The sequence below is a fragment of the Tremella mesenterica genome (assembly GCF_000271645.1).
Source record: "Tremella mesenterica DSM 1558 unplaced genomic scaffold TREMEscaffold_2, whole genome shotgun sequence".
In the NCBI taxonomy this organism is placed as follows: Eukaryota; Fungi; Basidiomycota; class Tremellomycetes; order Tremellales; family Tremellaceae; genus Tremella; species Tremella mesenterica.
Genome location: NW_006711226.1, coordinates 1,387,714 through 1,406,512, shown reverse-complemented (window position 1 = coordinate 1,406,512; position 18,799 = coordinate 1,387,714). Strand labels below are relative to the sequence as shown.

The following is an 18,799-nucleotide window of genomic DNA, read 5'->3' as shown; positions in this document are numbered from 1 at the left end:
CTACCTTGTACGGCCCACTTTGCTTAACATCTAACTTCTTCATTGGTCTCTTCGTCTTAATATTCTCTAACGACAGCATCACTAGGTCTCCTTCCGCGAAGTTCGGCGTAGTCCGGTGTTTCCTATTGTATCCTTCGGCGTACTTCTCATTAGCTTTCTCAATTCCTTCGATACAATCTTTGTGTATTTCAGTCAAATCTTTTACCACCACCGTAGCAGCGGGCACTTCGACCTCGCTAGCCTTTATCTCTTCAGCCCAACGAGGGTGATATCCATAGTTCGCATAGAATGGGGTTTTGTTTATCGCAGAGTGCTGGGTGTTGTTGTAAGCAAAGCTAGCTCGAGCGAGTAGCTTTGACCAGTCGTTCTGCTGATAGGAGGTGAAGATTCGAAGATACAGTTCCAAAGACTGGTTGGTTCGTTCGGTCTGTCCGTCAGTCTGTGGATGATATGCAGTAGAGAGATGTAGTCTTATTCCGAGACTATCGGTCAAATTCTTCCAGAACTTGGAGGTAAACTTCGATCCCCTGTCCGATACTATATTCTCTGGCAACCCATGCTGGGCCACCACATAGTCCAATATCAACTCTGATAGGCCGGCTGCGGTTAACTTCGTCGTAGTCGGGATAAAAATGGCCCATTTGGTCAACCGATCCACCACTACCAGGATGGAATTATATCCATGGGAATTTGGCAGCTCCTCGATAAAATCCATCGAGATGCTAGACCAAGGTTTCGTAGCTACCTCCAGTGGTTTAAGCTCCCCATGAGGTTTCTGTCTGTTAGTCTTCGCTCTCTGACATACCGCGCATCCAGCAACATAATCTTCGACATCCTTCCTTACTCCAACCCAGACATAATCCCTCAGGACTAGTTCAAGAGTCTTCGCCGAACCTGGATGACCGGCCAAGGCTGAGTCATGTCGCATCTTCATGATCTTCAGCCGAGCATCGGCGTAGTTCGGCACATAAATGCGATTGTCGAATGTGAGGAAACCTCTTGAGTTCCACCCCCCACGAAGGATTAGAGGAGACCGCGAACTACGGCGTAGTTCGGTGATTGATCCTGGTTCCTGCACGTTATCGTTACACGTAGGATGAGAACACTCAGCGCAAACGACTCCTAATAATTCTTCTCTGACCCCTTCTATGTCTTCGTCCTCCTGAACTCCAAGTACTAGATCCATAGGGTCCACAAGATCATTTTCCTTTACCTCCCTTGTCCCTTGCAATGCTCGAAGGAGGTGACGCAACTCCGACGTGGTGGCGTCAACTTCGTCGAACTTCGGCAGACCTTGGATAAGGTTGCTCTCTTGTACCATGGTACTTCCTTTCCCGGAATGATAGTCCGCCCGTCTAGATAATCCATCTGGAAGACTTGCCTGGGTTCCTGGCCGATAAACCATTTTAAACCTGAAGTTAGCTAGCTCCTCTACCCACCTACCTTGCCGAGGACTGAGTTGTTTCGGTTCCATCCAGTAGGTAAGGTTTAGATGGTCGGTAAGTACTGTGGTTTCCACCTGCAATAATAAGTGTCTCCTTCTTCTGAAACCCTCCACTACAGCGAGGAACTCCTTTTCTCCTACCGTATAATTCAGTTGAGCTGTGTTGAAAGCACCAGACTCAATAGCTACCGGGTGTTCTTGACCAGCCGTGTTGATCTGCGAAATTATGAACCCCCAGCCGAAGAACGACGCATCTGTCTGTAATATCGTCTTCAATGTAGGGTCAAAATGGGCTAACACCGGCGCAGTACACATCCTAGCCTTCAACTCTTTGAAGGCTGACTCCTGTTCGACTCCCCATACAAATGGTACCTCCTTCCTTGTCAAGTCATTGATAGGTCTAGCAATCTTCGAGAAGTTGGGGACAAAGCGCCTGTAGTAGCTTACAACTCCAATGAATCCCCTTGACTCTCGTAGATTCTTAGGACGTGGGAAGGAAGTGATGGCATCAATGTATTCTGGGTTCACCGATACACCTTTAGAGGATACCACAAAACCCAGAAACACCACCGAATCTCTTTCGAACTCGCACTTACTAGCTTTCACGTACAGGCTCGCCTTCCGCAGTACCTCAAAGACCTTCGCCGTAGTTCCTCGTAATTCCTCCAACGTATTCCCATAAATGAGGATATCGTCAATGTAGACCACGACTCCATTCCCTAGTAGCTCTCTAAACACCTCATTTAGGAAGTGTTGGAAGACCGCGGGGGCGTTTCGCAGCCCATCACGAACAACCAGAGATTCAAACATACCATACTGTGTCCTGAACGCCGTCAGGTGTTCATGTCCCTCTGTCACCCTCAACAATTGGTATGCTCCAATTAGATCTAGTTTGCTGAAATACCTTGCTTTTCCAAGTTCTTCGGTAATTTGACCTATTAGAGGGAGAGGGTAGGCATCTGGTATGGTCGCTTCGTTCAGTTTTCGATAGTCGATGACCATTCGCCACTGTCCTTCGGCTTTCTTCGGTATCATAAACATTGGTGAGCCGTATGGCGAGTTACTTGCCCGAATTCGGCCAGCGGCGATTTCGCGATCTAGTATGTCTCTCAGCGCGCGTCTCTGATCTTCTCCTTGAGCATAGAGGGAGGCGACCTTAAGGTTCGCCCCCTCCTTAAGCTCAAACTTCAAATCGTAGGACCTTGAAGGGGGAAGGGTCTCTCCTCCCTTCTTCGGATTAAAAACGTCAATGTACTGGTGGTATTGTTCAGGAACTACCTGGAACAACTCGTCTTGTTCCTCCGGGCTCAGCTCTTCAAGCTCATCTTCGCCGCGGCGGTCTATCGCGTCCGTCAGAGTCGGCAGCCCTATGGCCGCTAACTTCGCCGCACTTGGTGGGGTTGGGATGGGAAATTTCACCGAGTTGTCTCTTCCATCAAGGACAACCCCTTCCTTCCTCATCCAATCCCACCCTATCACAACATCTGCGTCGCAGAGCGTTGTTACATCGAGACAAACAGATCGCACTTCGGCGTCCTTCGTCAAACTAAATCCGACTTCGACAAACTCGGTGATGGGTCCAGCGACACTCACCGAGCCGTCGAACATGTGAACGGGTACGCTCACCTGATATTGTCTCCTTTCTGCGCCTATCTTCGTCGCCGCTCTAGGACTTATATATGAACAAGTAGCCCCGGTGTCCCAGAGCGTAGTTAGCTTCATTCCATTAATGAAAATGTCCGATTTAGGTTGATCTCTGGAAACGGAAGGGATGAGGAGATGATTATCGACATTGCATGAACAAGGGGTACTGAGTGGTGTATTTTTGTATTCACAATCCTCTGGCTCCATCAGCTGTGTTTCTTTTATGGGTTTGGGAATGGTGGCCGAGAGAATATGGCGGACCCGCCGAGCCTCGCCTACTGCGACAGGTCCTCTTCTTTTCCCTGGTCCTCTTCCAAATCTACTTCTCCTCCAACCGCATTCAAGTTCCTCCTCTGTCCGAGAGGTACTGCGTTCCCTCCCGATCCTCCACCACGTTCTCCGAACTTCTCCCCCCATGGAGGCAACAGTCCAACCTTAACCTTAGCCTCCCTTACAGGGCATTCCTTCAGCCAATGTCCTGCTTCACCACACTCGGTACACTTCCCCTCCTTCCTCCTTGTCTCCCTCAGATCGGAGCTCGGCCTAGGCCATCTTCGGCGAACTTCGTCGATGTTTGGCGGTGTACTCTTTACCACCGTCGACCTCATAGCCGCCTGGGCACCACCCTGCGCCGAAGGTTGCCCCTTTTCCCATTTCTTCTCTTCTTTCTTCTCCGTCCTCTGACTTTCCACCACTGTCGTTGTCCTTATCCCTCCTTCCCTTTTCCTCTCTGCCTCCTTCTCCACTTGTCTCCTCCACAGGCGGTTGTCCAAGGGAATCACAAACTCCAATAGCTCTTTTACAGTCCCAAACGATCTACCGTGTCTTGCGATTTCATCTAGAAGGTGCGATTTTAGTCCTTTCTTGGCTCGGTCAACTAGGTTTCCATCATCAGACCACTTGAGAATCGCAACATGTCGCTGAAAGGCGGAGAAGTAGTCCGAAGCAGACCCGGTTTGCTTGAGGTCGTTAAGTTGTCGGGCCGCAGTTCCTTCTTCGTCTGGATCACCAAAGTTAGTCTTGAGGTACTTAACGAACTGATCGTGTGTCGTGAGGTACTCAGGAAGAGGTCTTTTGGATAGATCGGGCTGCACTGCAAGAAGAGGTGTTTCGCGTAGATGAGAGATCATGAAAAAGACTTTCTTAGTGTCGTCGGGGAAAAGATGAGAGTTCAATTCGAAGTGTACGTCGCACTCAGACAGAAAGGCGGTTAACTTGTTCCGATCTCCTCTCCATAGGTCTGGGTTAGGTAGCTTTATCCCTTTCCGTTGTTCGCCCACTACGCTTGGGGTCGCCGAAGTTTGCCGTCCCATGGCGTACCTCACTCCTTCTGATATCCCTTCTGCAATCCCGCCCACTGTATCCCTTTCTCTTCTCTGTTCCCATTCCTCCCTACGTCTTCTCTCCTCCATCATGTCTTTGTTCATATTCGCCACCATCTGCATCAAGGCCAACACCACCCCTTGTGTTCCTTCTTCTCCCAAGTTCGCCGTACTTCCAGTGTTTTCTCTTGGGCGTGGGGTTTGGTCTGATCCAAGTGGGGATCCCACAGGTGGGAGAGCATTAGACGGAGGAGAAGGAGGGTTAGAAAGCACCGGTGGAACGAACTCATCTCCTTGAATTGACCCCCCCACACTATCCTCAACTCCAAGGTCCTGCCCCATTGCTCTGCTAAGCTCCTCCAATGCTCTCCTCTCGTTCTCCTCCATCCTGTCTCCATCCCTACTCATGCCTCGTGTAATTCTTCTTTCTGGTTCCATATTATCTTCGTACTTCTCCGAGGTTCGCACGGGTCGTCGGTAACAGCGATCCTTGATACTGTCACGGCCGTCGAACAACTACTTCTTAATAGACCGACGGTCGACGAACCTCGGCTAACTTCACTCTCTGAGTCGATGTCTCACCCAACCAGGAGGGCGCAGACGTCGAAAGGGGTGTAACTACGGCGTACTTCGGCGTAGTTACTCTAACTAGGGTTTTGATCTACTGATGGCGATGTATCTTGATTTATAGCTATCTCTATCTGTCTTTTACTACTGACAACAATCAAGGATCGCTGAAGAACTTCAGCGATCTTCTCAGCTAATATTATCTACTCCTCCTAGACGTTCATCCAACCCTCTCGCGCTTTGACGTACTTCAACGCACTTCGTCCAACTTCCCCGAGCCCTCGGCCATCCTCTTCCTCCTTCGACTAACTCCGCCTAACATCGCCGCACTTCTGCTCCCATTGTCCCTACTTAGCCTAACTCCGTCTAACTTCGCCGTACTTCTGCTCCCATTGTCCCTACCTAGCCTAACTCCGTCTAACTTCGCTGTACTTCTGCTCCCATTGTCCCTACCTAGCCTAACTCCGTCTAACTTCGCCGTACTTGGTCTCAGAAGTCCTGAGTTACGTGTAGAGTAAAAAGGTTAAGACGTGATGGGGGTTTTGATGGTCAAAGGAGGGTCATTGTTGGTGGAATAATCGAGGTGTCACGACGTAGTTCGTGACAGGGGGTCGTCGGATCGTCGGCGCAATCGGCGGCATTGGGGGCAAACATCCAAATCTCTCATAGTAGTGGAATGTGTGAAAGACCACTCATAAAGCTTCTTAGATAGATGACTCATCTGCTTATCTATACATTGCTAAGCAGGTGAATTGTAGGATGGGTTATCAGATAAATAAATAGCTAGCTAGAATGATGGAATGCAACTCTTTTCCTTCAATTGCGCGATCTTACGAACCATACCTTCCGTGATCTCTGGGATCCGTGGCCAATGACCAATCTAATGTGTGGTAGCATGTCCAGCATGGAATAGGCATTCAGTATATTTAGCAAGATGTGTTGACAGCAGTGAGAAGCTGAATTAGGAGCTAACATTGATTATCATTTCTCTCAAATCCGTGATAGCTGAGACAGCTGAATATTCTTTAACACGAAGACGGGTTCAGACCCAGGATACCAAAGAAGAAGAGAGACGACATGTCTACCTGGTACGAGGATTGACTCTTTGTAGTGTCTACCTTAGGAAACGTAGTACCATAGGAAAATTGAATCGAATACTACTTAGCAAAGTCTAGAAGGTGAATCTTGCGTAGGTAAGTATATACCCTTCATTAGCAGCATGCAGCAAGCTTTTAGAAGATTGCTGGTAGTCTCTTTAGCACCTCTAGGCAGTTGATGACAGGTCTAATTGAGATAATGGGACAGAAGAATGGATAAAGTGGATATCACGGATATCATGGATGAAGAGAGAAGGGGTAGTCCAGAAAGTTCAGCCTGGGACTTCCCGGACACCGTAAAGTAAGTATGGAGTAAGACTTAGTTTTGATAGACTTTCTACTCATCGCATATTCTCTTGAATTGACCTCTCTCAACTTGAATGTGTAATGCCAGTCTGCGTACATTGTGCTTATCCAACTCAACATGTGTATACTACCTACTCTACAAAATCTAACATCCGTCTGGGGGTATGTGTGAGTGGACGTTCTTCTTTCCCCTCTCCCCTTCTTCCTCGACCCCCTTTGCTGCCATAACCCCCTCCGTTCAATCGACCGCACCTTCGCTCTGACAGCTTTGGCGCTTTCACTATCGATTCATCTGACGGAAGGCTTTCAAAACATACATCGAACGTTGAAGAGATCACCTACGATCCGAGGATGTGGCAGCTTTAAAACTCCAGGACTAGTCTTCATCTGAGGAACTGACACGCAGGAGAGATGTAATCAATTCATAGACCCCCTTATCGAACATCCTCCCTTACTTCTCCTACTCGATTTGATCTTACTCAAACCTAGAGTCTATCTTCATATACTTTTCAACAGAGGTTCCCCTCCTCGTCATGCCGAACCTACAGCAAACGATATAGATAAAACAGATCACCGATACGAAGTTTTACGAGGTTATCTCATACGTTTGAGTTTACTCACTTTGGTCACTGAAACCATTCTACGTGTGCGTTCACCAACCATACAATTAGCTGAGAATCCATGGCATCTGGCGAGAGCTGTGATGGAGAGTGGGATAGAGTTGGTGACGCAATATCTTGTGACTACTTTTCTTGGTTTGGGATGGTTATGGTGGGTAGGATGGTGGCCACAGCACCGGAGACAAGGGAAGCTTAGAGACGGTAGACAAGAAAACTTCATGTGGGTACTTCCTTGCCTTTCTCATATCACTCCTTTTTCAGAAAGAAATTTTTTTAATTGCAGACCCATCTTGATCCCTCTCACTCTTCTAATTACCTCTATCCTCCCTCTTCTCCTTCAACTAATCCTTTCCATTTGGTCCACTTCATCTCCAACTTCCACCCTCATTACTCCTTCTCAACTCTCTGCAACCGATCTCCACACAGTCGATACACCATTTCCCCTCCACTCTTCACTCACAATTCTTCCTGCATCTCTTCTCTCCTTCATCCCTCCTCGTCACCTAGAAACGGCGGGAAACGTCGAAACTGCGTTATGGGAAATCTGGACCAAATCCGATCGTATATGGGCCGGGACGAGATTATTAGGTGGGATGTCTTCAGGATTCGGGTTGAGGGTATTATTACCTACCAGTCCAAGAATGACGACTTTGCTCGTTTTGTCCGGTTGGATATGTGGTACTTTTGCTGGACAGATGGTAGGAAGTCTGTTAGACAGTAAACTCAGATTATTTTAGTAGAGCATGCGTTCTAGAGCTGAAAGGCTATTCTGTGTCAAAGCAGCATCTCACACACTTCCCACCCTGATTGGTCACTCAATCACCTTGACACGTCTTTCAATATAAGATGTCATACTGACATCAGTGCATCTCTGATCTGTATACATTCCTTCAAACAGTGTCTCACAACTAGTTCACCACCCACATTTTTGGTGTACTCACCAAGCAGGTCTAGCAAACTGAGCATTATCATCACTCTCATTCTCCAACAACGAACACATATTCTTCCTCTGATAGATAGAAGGTCTATTCTTCTTACGGGATTTACGACTCTCGTGATCCTCTCGTACTCTTGACAGTCCATCCGTATACTCCTCCACAGCTCTATATAAAGTCAATTGATCTTCCCCGGTGGGAATTTTGCCTATTTCATCTTCTTCGAAAGCCCTCCCATCCGACACTCTTAACCTGATCATAGAGAACACATCAATAACCGCCGACAATTCATTATGATTCGTGGGTACCAACGTACCGGTGACAGTCGTACACACTATCGCACGCGTCCAACCTGATTCTTCCAAACTAAATTTCGCTTTCCCTTTACCGGCCAGACCATTCTCTTGGATGATCGTTTCTTTACTAAGTACATTCGGCTGTCGGGGCCAGAAGTCATATGTAAGCTTGGTAATGTCCTCTCCTTCATGTTTCAAACTCTTGCGTAATTTAGGAGGGACATTAAAACGAGGATCGAACCTTGTGAGTATATCAAATTCCAATGGCATACCTTCTTCTAAACCTGTAGGAAGCGATGGCAATGGGCTTGGCTGTGTTTGTGTTTGTGAACCGAAATATCCAGATAGACCACTGAAACGACGAAGCATGTTTGGCGTTGTCGGTGATGCCGAAGCGGATGATAGGGATGCCATGGAATCAGTTCGACCAAAAGTTAGTCTTTTGGGCAAAGAGAATCCAGTGGAAGATCGTTTGATACTGGTTGGTGAAGGTGGGGGACTTATCAATGTCTGTGAGACGGGATAAGACGATAATAATAATCCAGATGGGATAGTCTGAAGTGAAGTCCATTTGGTCCAGAGGTCTTTGTCTTCTACCTCATCTTCTTCATCCCTCACTGAAAAGGAAATCGGGCCACACAGAGCATCTTCCAGTTGTTGGGTTGTGAACGAAGAATCAAATTTGAGAGGAAGTCTGGTGTCAGTACCGATATCATTCTCATCGTTATCGGGACTATAGGTGGTCATCTTGAGATATTATTGGTGAGTACGAGTGACTATTGCTTACTACAAGTTGTAGAAGAGAGGATGAATCAGAACAAAACAAACACTGTGTCATATATGAAATGTACTAGGACCGATCCTTTGTCAGACATTTGTCGTCAAGAGATATGTTCATATTCCGATCAAACTCAGTCAGATGTCAGACGACCCATAATACAAAGAAACGAGCTGAGATCAGTCGGGAAAAGTGTCGCAATCGTTCCATGTTCTATCCCAGGTCTCTCCGACTCTGCAATTTGATCGATCCTTTCGCATGCCATCCTCCTTCTTCCTTTTATCATACGTCTTACGACACGCGTAATACACGTCGGGCCACTGCCATTAGCCGACAAATGGTCAAAGGAATGTGATTTATTTTTTAATTGAATGAGGCAAAGGCATGGAACCCGAGAGGACAGAGAGGTATTTCTCCACGCAATCCCTTCTGGGTGGGGCAAATATCTCTTGGCGTGCGATGCTGCCTGCTTATCAGCGCATAGTAATCATTACGACTCAAACACTCACCGATCTCCTATGTATCTCCTCTGACGACAAATGACGCCAGATCGGAATGTCTGACAATTGACCACCAGAATGCCTTCCAATGTAATATACTTCCCTGATTGTCAGCCGTTTCAAGTCCAGGTAGGCCACGTCCCCTCCGACAACATCAACAGATGCTCACCTTGCCACGTTGCATGATGACCAATGATTGCCCCTCGGCGGAAAGACTATCGTTAGGTCTGATGTAAAACGTCCCTTGAACCGTCTTCTGTCCGGCCATTTTCCTGACTCGTATCGCCGTACCTTCCGAACCTTCCACGAGGTTCTCTTTGCCTACTTCCTTGCTGAGAAAGGTGACAAGAACCACGAACGCTTCCCTAGGAGACAGGTTGATCCAAAATCTAGTGGAGATGTTTATAAAGTCTCCACCTTGTGTCTGCCAGCTCAGTCGAAGATAACTTAAGAGGGAGGAGAACACACAATGTTACCCGTACCGCGAAGGAATTGCGATTCTTGTGGACGGAGCGAACTTGTCCATTGTGATTCCATCATTCGCTGTGACCGTCTACATTGTCAGCTCATCTGATTGGACTGTTTATCGAAAAAGGAGGGCAGTTGCGACTCACGCATGAATGTACGCTTGAGATGATTGATTATTGAACGTGGGATCGACAATCGCCATCATTCCATTCGATCGCATACCTTGAGTGAGAGCATCGGCAATTTGCTCTCGCTGAAGTTGGGTGGGTCTTGATAATCAGCTCAACGGATCAAGGCGCAATGTCTGGAGAGCTCACGTCATACTCCAAGGATGTCGTTTGATCCCTTCCATCTTAATCCGTTGAGTGGGATCAACAGTGAGTAACGCCAGTAGGAGTGCTCTCGGGTCAGCCAGAAACGTAAACATTCAGGTTCTACCAGACTTACCCCTTGCTTGACCATGTATTCTCGTCCATGGGTCATAATTGAGTAGCTCCCCGGTCAGATACGCATTATATTCCGGACTTTGACTTGAAGGTTCGTCCCAAGGTGTATCTGAGGTCAGTCAGATCTCACCCCCTCGCTGCCAGTACACGACGATACCTCGCCGCATCAGACGGTGTGCGTATGCAAAAACGGTGGTCAAATGAAGTGAGAAGTAATATTCAAGGACTCACTTCCCACTAGCAGAGTATACAAAACCACACCCATTCCCCAAATGTCCACAGGTTCGGCAGCATATCCAACTCCCAACGGTCCTCCTAACTAATTGTCAGCTTCCTTTTTATGACAGTCTCATGCAGCTGACCTCTGGAGCGACATACGGTAAACTCCCACATCGTCCGCTGAGCAAACGTTCTCTTCCTTTATGACGAAAAACGGCGCAAAGACCAAAATCTGATATTTTGAGATTACCGTTAGCCGCTAAAAGTAGGTTTTCCGGTTTGAGATCTCTATGAGCTATTCCCTTTGAATGGACAAAATCCTGATTGTCATCTTCATCGTTCCTACCACTTACGCTAGAAAGCACACAAGCGACAGCGTGTTAACATCAACATTAAAAGAAGGAAGACAAAAAAGTTCGAAGGACTTACAATTCCAGAAACGAGTTGTGCGAAGTAAAATTTGGCTAGATCTTCTGGTATTCCTACATCCGGAGCTATTTCGTCAATCTCTCTAATTATACATGATCCGCCAGTTCATATGTGAGGAGACTTACCAATCTTATCGAACAAATCTCCTCCAACAGCCAGCTCTAATAACATGTACAATCCAGGTACCCAACCATCCCGTTCTTTATCCCGTTCCACCACTTCACTATGCAAAAACTCCAAGATATACGGGCTCTTCAGGGATTTATGAACCTGAACTTCTTTTTGAAGTTCTTTGATATTAGGCGGTGGATATCCTAATGTTGGAGAAAGATAAAGATCGATAACTTTACAAGCGGCGACTTTTGATTCTTCATCGTGTATTGCTCGAAATACTCTGTAAAGTCAGTGTTGCTCACTATCATCCCCCTACCCCACGTCGGTTCTCAAAATACTATAGTTACGAAGTTTAGGAATGCCGGAATGTAAATTGTACAGGACATACTTGGAACAACCCCCTCCTCCTATTTCCTCCCCTATCCGGAAACCATGTATCAAAGGATATCTTAAAGTACTACGCAGTCCTTCATCCATGTCCATACTGACCATGATGTTCAAGGGAATGTCTACTAGGGGGTTGGTGTCAAAGTAAGAGTAAAGTCAAAATAAAAAAGACGCGTCCACGTCAACCTGACGACCACACTTGCCACGTGAAAAAATGCGGAACCCCGCAATCTCGATCGAGTCATACAACTTTTGTTCCCCGCCCGGTGTAAGAAAGCATTCATAGGGAGAAATCTTTTGACTGCCGACAGACGATAGTTAGATACGTTATAGTATCACAAACAGCCTCTACACGAACGACGAACGACGGGCAACTTGAGATTAATCCACAAACCATGTCCCTTCCTATCCAGATCCGATCAATCTCCTCATCCCAAACTCTCCATTTAAGGAAATCTGAACTTTGGCCCGACACTCCACTTTTCTCTCAATCTCTCCCATACGATACCCTCTCCACCACGATTCATCTCGGAGCATTCCTCATCTCATCTCACAATGAATCCTCCTCCTTGACTCCCTCACCTACCGCTAATTCAATGACGAATTCACTCGAAGGAGGATATGAACCTGATGAAACTCCCACAGCTTGTCTCACACCACCCAAAGAAACCGGTAAACACGACGAAACTCCAATAGCTTGTCTTACACTCGTCCTTGAACCTTATCTCGGTAAATTACCTGAACATATTTCCAACACTACCGGTGGTGAGACACTAAATACCGTTCAACTACATAAATTCGCCGTAAAGTCTAATTTTCAAGGTAAAGGTATAGGTCGACAAATGCTTCAATACGTTTACGATCTTTTCTCCACTTCGGCAATGGTAGAGGGGGATGAAAGTTTGAAAGAGACTTTGGAGGGTGTACAAAAACCGATATTGTTGCATTTGGACTCGAGGAAGGTACAAGCTGGGTTTTACATAAAAGCAGGTTTGGAAGTTTTGGATGGGAACGTTTTTATAAAGAGGGGTCCTACGGGAGATGGATATCCGCATGAGTATGTGAGGATGGGAAGACTGATTAAGTAGATAATTGTATCTTCGTCAAATTGGTATGAAAAGCAGGAGGATAGATGTGGATATGGTTGACATGGAGGAGTTAAGGACATGGATACTTTGGTGAGATCGAAGGCGGACATGGATCATTAGAAAAGTCAGGTTGTGATATGACGCAGGGTAGGGAAGGAGGGAGGTGATAAAGACATGTATACAAGCATACATCTATACAATATCTTCCGGACAATCGAGATGAATCAAAATTCCATAATCTCCGCTCCCATACGTAGTCGTCTGCCAGTGAGGAATGATAAAAGATGTGACTTGACTGTCAGCTGTCGTCATATGACTCTACCTTCTTGCGATTTTTCTACCACCTTGAGTTCACAGTATGTAAACTCACCGTACAAGGATATTGAATATGGGTGGGTGGGGGGGGGGGGGGGGCAGGCGAAGAATGGAAAGGAAGAGAGTAGGAGTGAGAAGGAAGAGACCAAGGCAGATAGAATTGCACGACCCACCTTGATAGTGACGATACGTTCAGAATCAATCAAAGCTACATCCGCTGGAGTCGGTCTGGACACGGTGGTATAAGGTAACATACCACCCGTCTTCACTTGACCTGTTAGAGGACTCTTGCCCTCCAACACCGTTTCAGCAGTGACGAGTACGATACCATCTTCCTCTCCGTCTGCTCGTCTGGTGGGGTCATTTCGTCTATCGTAGATTTCTTTACGGGTGCGGAGGGGATCAAAATCGAATAAAGTGAGAGAATAACTGGTCCTATTGGAATGTAAAGAAGGGTAGATGAATCTGTTGCCGTATACATAACACACCCATGCTGAGAGTCAGTCTTGATGGTCATGCATGGCCCGAGATGAAGCTCGACTCTGGCGTGAAGTGTATTTTCAGTGCTAGGAAGAGTGAAGAGTGAAAATCGGTTTATCCCACTTTCCCTGACTCAGGAATCAGGATAGACAACAAGCGGAGAAAGTGAGGAATGATCATAAGAACAACGGATGCCAGATTCAAGTATTCAAACACTCACAAGCAGGTTGCAAATCCGGACCTAGTAATCTCACATACGGTGCGATAGTGTTCCAAGTAACCACCGGTGCCGGTCTCGGAAAAGCAGTATGTAACAAAGGACTTGTAGGTGCAGGTAAATATTGAGCTAACGTTTGTTTAAGTACAAACAAGATAAAATGTGGATCTTCTTGTGGTAATTGACATTGTACTTCAACTACCACTACCCCACTTTCCGGATCGGGTACAAACGGTGATGGTGAGCCTAATGGATGTGTAGGGAAAGTATGTCTCGGAGGTGGATCCGTACGTATCAACAATCTCGGAGGAGGGATGTTCTCTGTGACGTCTACGTGAAAACGTGGTAGATCAATAGTCGTGATATGTACTGCGGTATGAGGGGGAGGAGCGGGATTGTCGGATGTAGTCTTGATAGATGAGAAAGGTGGGAAGGCATATAACTGAAGATGATGAGTCCATAGGAGATCAATGGGATTGTCAAGTTCATCGGCTACTTCGGAAATGGGATCGAGACGGGTTATGATGGTTGGTATTAGGAATGAAGAAGGGGTGAGGAGGACGAAAGATTCGAATGTCATATTGGGAAATGCTCTGAGGGTCTGGATATTTAGCACGACCGTTTCTCCCAGATAAAGAAAACGCTGGAACCATTATGGTCTGATGATAGCTTTACGAAAATGATGATTTCACACACGTGTGAGGAGGGAGACGTTCTTTAATCTAGTTGTGACTGGGAAGGGATCGTAGTGAAGGTAAGGGAGGGGAAGATTTTATCCGTGATCATAGGCAGAGGTAGCTCATGAAAAGAATGAAGCATGAGACAGAAAAGGGAAAGGTGTCAAAAGACAAGTGGGCAAGAATCTAAGAACGCACCACAGCAAGTCGACCAGTGGTCCATTGCCATCCACAAACCTGATCCTTAGGTCCACCTCTGGCATTATGTTTCAAAACGAATAACCCATCATCACAAATCTGGAATCCTAGTGAGATTTTCTTTTTGGTAAGTATGATGGGCCATTCCAACGCCGGTCTGGTAGCTTTTGGATGAGGTTCGAATGTGGATAATGAGAGAAGATGAAAGACCATTGTGTATGTTCCGACTTCTACTGTACGTGGTCTGACCAATCAGCTACAGTACTATTTCTCGTTCCTCCCATTGATCTGATGATCTATCCCATGGAGATACTCAGCTCCTCAACAGGTACTCGAACTGGTATAACAGATGCTTGGACGACGTGTGCCACTGAGGTGACGACAATGACGACGGAGACAATTTGCCTGAGTAAGGCGGTGGCTTTAGGAGAGAAGAAATGTGTAAGGGAGGGGAAGTGAAAGAGGAGGAAGAGTGAGCGAGAGAGATGACTACTGACCGAAGTTCAACAACAACAAGTAAATCACTTCCTGGATCCACAGAAAACTCTGCAATCTCGAAAGGAAATTTATGTGTTGTTCTAATCCCTTCAATTTCTTCCTCTTGTTCTTCACCTAATCTCATACCTGTTCTAGTCCTACTACCTCCACCTTCCCCACTCCCACTCCCATCACCCACAACCCTTGTTATATTGTTGACAACTTCATTCCCAAATCCAACAAGACCTCTGTTCCCACCATTCATTCCAATTTCATTCCCATCACTAACCAAACCATTTGTTTCAAGTTGATCTTCCCATTCATCCAACTTTCTCAAATCATAAACTGCTATTTCTGTTGGTAAACTCCCTCTACTACCTCCAACTCCCCTTAATAACACACCTTCTAGATATTCGTACAATCTTCCTTCTGGTTCAGCAAATTCGAGTCTGTTCCTATTCTTTGAAGCTAGGGTTCTGAAACGTGTCACACGTTCTCGGAGTGTATCGAGAAGGTAGGCTGTAGAAGGGGGGACATGGTGAAGGTTTTGAGTTGGACGAAAGACGTTTGGATTGAGTATGAGAGAGTTACATAGGAGTGTGTGATGAAGTCTTACAGATGAATTTGTGGATAATAAGTCTAGGAGACGTTTGCATAGCTGTTGCATCAATCTTTAGCTCTCTCACATTGACAAGGACCACAATTTTCATGGAAACATCATTGGGATATATAGGATGAAGAGTGAACAGACGACAAGACAAAAGTGTGAAAGGATGAGTAGGAAGATCGAAAAGGTGAAGAAGGGGCACGGAAGAGGGAGAAACGAGGGACATACTCGATGACATTTAGTCAATGACTCTCGATCCAATTTCACAAAGATCCTAGTTAAAACTTCGTCTGGTAATCGTAAAAGATGACAAGTCCCACGAGGATCAGGTGTGTGATACGCCGCCAGCTTGGGAGAGTCGTACATGGCCGTTCGGTCAGATTTGGACGGGGAGTGTCGAGGAGGAACACTGTCTGTCCGAGTCGGATTGGCAAGAGCTGAAGCACGTCGTCGAAGGAGTCGTTCTATCATATCCGTGGACTAGTGGCGAGCACTGGTATTGCTGTTCAAACAAGTGTACGAATGAGACGTGATATGTGACGGATTAGGGAGGAGTAAAGGGGAACAAGCTCCGACGAGTGAGCTCGCACCCAAAGTGGCAATAGTGGCACAGTGGCACAAAAGTCCAAAAATGATGCATGTCTGTGTCATGACCTTTTCGTAACGTTCATCACCTTCGTGTAATGTCATAGGAGAACCCGAGAGACTTGTTTTCGTGACTACGCTATTTTCTTATCATCTCCCCAACACTCTTTCAGTCTTGCCACCTCGACGTTCACTCTTCCTAAGCCTAGGATCACGCAGACCTGCTCGATCCACACAAGCATCACCATCACTATCCAGCTTGCCCCATTCCACGCCGGTCGCAAGTAAAGTCTCACCCTCTCCGCCGCGCTCACTATCACCCTGACCACTCCTTCAATCAGGCCTGGCGGACTGAGAGGCCGTTCAGCCGGCTCGTAAGGGAAAGGCGGACGCACGTTGAACGGATGTGCAGTGACGAGTCGCATTGCGGAGGAAAACCCGTCTTCATGGAAACCGTATCTCGTCCAAGCGCCAACAAAGGAAATGTTCCTAGTATTTTGGATTTTAGGAATATCAACCTGGGAGGAAACAGATCGTTGTGTCATCATAGGGTGGTGGTAAATGAATTTGCCGAGAATCTTGTTGTGATCTATCGGGAATGGTGGATTGAGGTTGACTAGCACGAGACCATGTTTCTTCTCAGGAAGGTGTTGCAAAATGTTCATATCATAGGTACTGACGGTCAGCCAAACTCAAGAAGAGAATTACCAGCTGGACTAACAGAGAGACTGTGCCAATGTCAGACTGAGTGGTCCTAGACGGAGTATGAACGGTCAACGTCGAAGTCAGGTAATTCCAGGCTACCTCGATCAGCTCGCCTCGGGTGAAAGAGAGTTTTGTAGCTTACCAGCGAACGCCCGTCTCCGATTTGGCATCAGCTACCCACGTCAGCTCAATGGGTCAACTCTTATCAATCACTTACCGCCTCATCCCAATGAAGAAACGCTTCGTTTTTACTCCACTGCCAAGCGCCCAGTACCTTTTCTTCCTCTTTGGTTGCACCCCCTCCACGACGGAGCATGGCCAGTGTGGTGTCGGAGTGAGTCCTCTCCGTCAGCTCTATATTTCAAGGTAGAGCTTCACTCACGCCATGATCACATGATCATAGATATGTCTGGCGCCGGTCGCTTCCACAAGAGTGACCCCATTCTCATGTGAGGAGACGCTGACAATCTCCGTGTTCAGGTGAAGATTTTCGGGTGATAATCTACCGAGTATCGCATCGACGTATCGTTTCCTAACATCAGCTAGAACGCGGAGACTGAAAAGATACATACGATCCACCTTTAATGGTGAGCCACTTGGGCTTACGAAGTATCTGAAGAAGATGATGGTTATAGAAGAATCGGACTAAAGTGGAAGCTGGGAAATCCAGTGCTGCTTGGTCGGCAGGCGTTGACCAAATGGCGGCGGTCATGGGCTGTAATGTGAGATGAAGGACAGTCTCAATGGCGGGATTACTCACTAAGAGATAGTCGTCTCTGAAGCCTTGTCCATAACCCTCTTTATCGAGATATTCCCCTATGGTCATTTCCCGTCCGTCGGCAGTCGTGGTCCGGTGACGAAGGATGTCGAGTGCAAAAAGGTTGAAACGGATAATGTCAAAGACCATTCGATATATACGAGGATTGAGACTATGACGTGAGTCCCCTTCGTAGCCAGTTGACGCTAGCTTCATCTTGACATCTTTCAAAAGTGACAATTCCTTGAGAGTAAGGGAGAGGAACAGAAGAGAGGAAGCAGGGAGCTTAAAGCCCCCGAGGATGAAAACGACCAAATCAGAAAAGAGAAGGCTGGCATAACTCAAAAAGGGAGTAGGACAAGTGAATCATCATTGAAAGACAAACGAACAGATTTGTTATCTGACAAAAAAGTCCTCTCAACCCATTTCCAGACCATTCGAACTTTCCTCTATCTCTCGAGACTGAAAAGCTCATTGCGGTCTTCAACAACGGTATCTTGAGTAATTTGAGAAATTGAAGAAAATTAGGATAAGTAGAAGGATTCAACACAATCTTACTTTCAGCTTGATCTCATTCATAGTTACTTATGATCTCACGAAGCCTCTACGTATCAGTGTTATTTCGAGTTACGAAGTGAGACTCACGTATCAACATCACATTTTTCTTTCCCTTCTCCTGTTTCATCAGCATGTTTGATCCTCATAATCATGTTATAATCTTATCGTTTATGGCTTGGAAGCATGCAAATGAAACAGAATGCAGCAAACGTAGACAAACTTCTCTTCACACTTAATCATGGGGTTTGGATGGAAATTAGTGAAGATGAACTGTGTCAAGAACAAAGACGAGAGAACATACGATAAAATTCAACAGTGTTGGTATGTCCCCCTGCATATTCGGCTTTTTCATAGATATTCACCTCATGTTCAGAATATTCATTCAACAACTGTTTCATCAGTGCCATTCTGACAGATACATCATGATAAGTAACTCACCCAAAGAGCGGAGAGACCAGAGATACCACTTCCTACTATGGCTATTCTCATTTCTAGCCTCTCTTATCGACGTTGCGAGCCAGAGATGAAAGTAGACGGAGCTGAGGAGACAAACGTATATAAAG

General features: G+C 46.4%; 6 protein-coding genes across 6 annotated transcripts; 1 reads left to right on the top strand and 5 right to left on the bottom strand.

The window, feature by feature from the left end:
* Positions 1–3,363: 3,363 nt before the first annotated feature.
* Positions 3,364–4,848, bottom strand: TREMEDRAFT_60302 (uncharacterized protein; the record flags this gene model as incomplete). The annotated part of the gene is made up of 2 exons (XM_007002713.1): positions 3,364–3,768; positions 4,447–4,848. The coding sequence occupies 2 exons, from the start codon at positions 4,846–4,848 to the stop codon at positions 3,364–3,366; spliced, it is 807 nt and encodes a 268-aa protein (XP_007002775.1).
* Positions 4,849–6,461: 1,613 nt separating this feature from the next.
* On the top strand, positions 6,462–7,737 carry TREMEDRAFT_67728 (uncharacterized protein; the record flags this gene model as incomplete). The annotated part of the gene is made up of 3 exons (XM_007002939.1): positions 6,462–6,548; positions 6,787–7,220; positions 7,284–7,737. 3 exons carry the CDS (start codon positions 6,462–6,464, stop codon positions 7,735–7,737), a joined length of 975 nt encoding a protein of 324 aa, XP_007003001.1.
* A 74-nt stretch (positions 7,738–7,811) lies between these two features.
* TREMEDRAFT_60300 (uncharacterized protein) lies at positions 7,812–8,978 on the bottom strand (the record flags this gene model as incomplete). Its single annotated transcript, XM_007002712.1, has 2 exons — positions 7,812–7,854; positions 7,942–8,978. The coding sequence occupies 2 exons, from the start codon at positions 8,976–8,978 to the stop codon at positions 7,812–7,814; spliced, it is 1,080 nt and encodes a 359-aa protein (XP_007002774.1).
* Positions 8,979–9,525: 547 nt separating this feature from the next.
* Positions 9,526–11,662, bottom strand: TREMEDRAFT_27276 (uncharacterized protein; the record flags this gene model as incomplete). The annotated part of the gene is made up of 11 exons (XM_007002267.1): positions 9,526–9,612; positions 9,679–9,933; positions 9,978–10,062; positions 10,124–10,246; positions 10,295–10,376; positions 10,425–10,532; positions 10,655–10,742; positions 10,786–10,962; positions 11,072–11,136; positions 11,197–11,465; positions 11,574–11,662. The coding sequence occupies 11 exons, from the start codon at positions 11,660–11,662 to the stop codon at positions 9,526–9,528; spliced, it is 1,428 nt and encodes a 475-aa protein (XP_007002329.1).
* Positions 11,663–12,968: 1,306 nt separating this feature from the next.
* TREMEDRAFT_27933 (uncharacterized protein) lies at positions 12,969–15,997 on the bottom strand (the record flags this gene model as incomplete). Its single annotated transcript, XM_007002343.1, has 6 exons — positions 12,969–13,468; positions 13,676–14,273; positions 14,548–14,791; positions 15,045–15,189; positions 15,271–15,682; positions 15,860–15,997. The coding sequence occupies 6 exons, from the start codon at positions 15,995–15,997 to the stop codon at positions 12,969–12,971; spliced, it is 2,037 nt and encodes a 678-aa protein (XP_007002405.1).
* A 641-nt stretch (positions 15,998–16,638) lies between these two features.
* TREMEDRAFT_14015 (uncharacterized protein) lies at positions 16,639–18,725 on the bottom strand (the record flags this gene model as incomplete). The annotated part of the gene is made up of 10 exons (XM_007002167.1): positions 16,639–16,891; positions 16,938–17,016; positions 17,064–17,094; positions 17,139–17,262; positions 17,304–17,453; positions 17,494–17,636; positions 17,682–17,850; positions 18,068–18,248; positions 18,526–18,625; positions 18,675–18,725. Coding segments are annotated over 10 exons (1,281 nt in total), but the record flags the coding sequence as incomplete, so codon positions are not given.
* Positions 18,726–18,799: the final 74 nt, after the last annotated feature.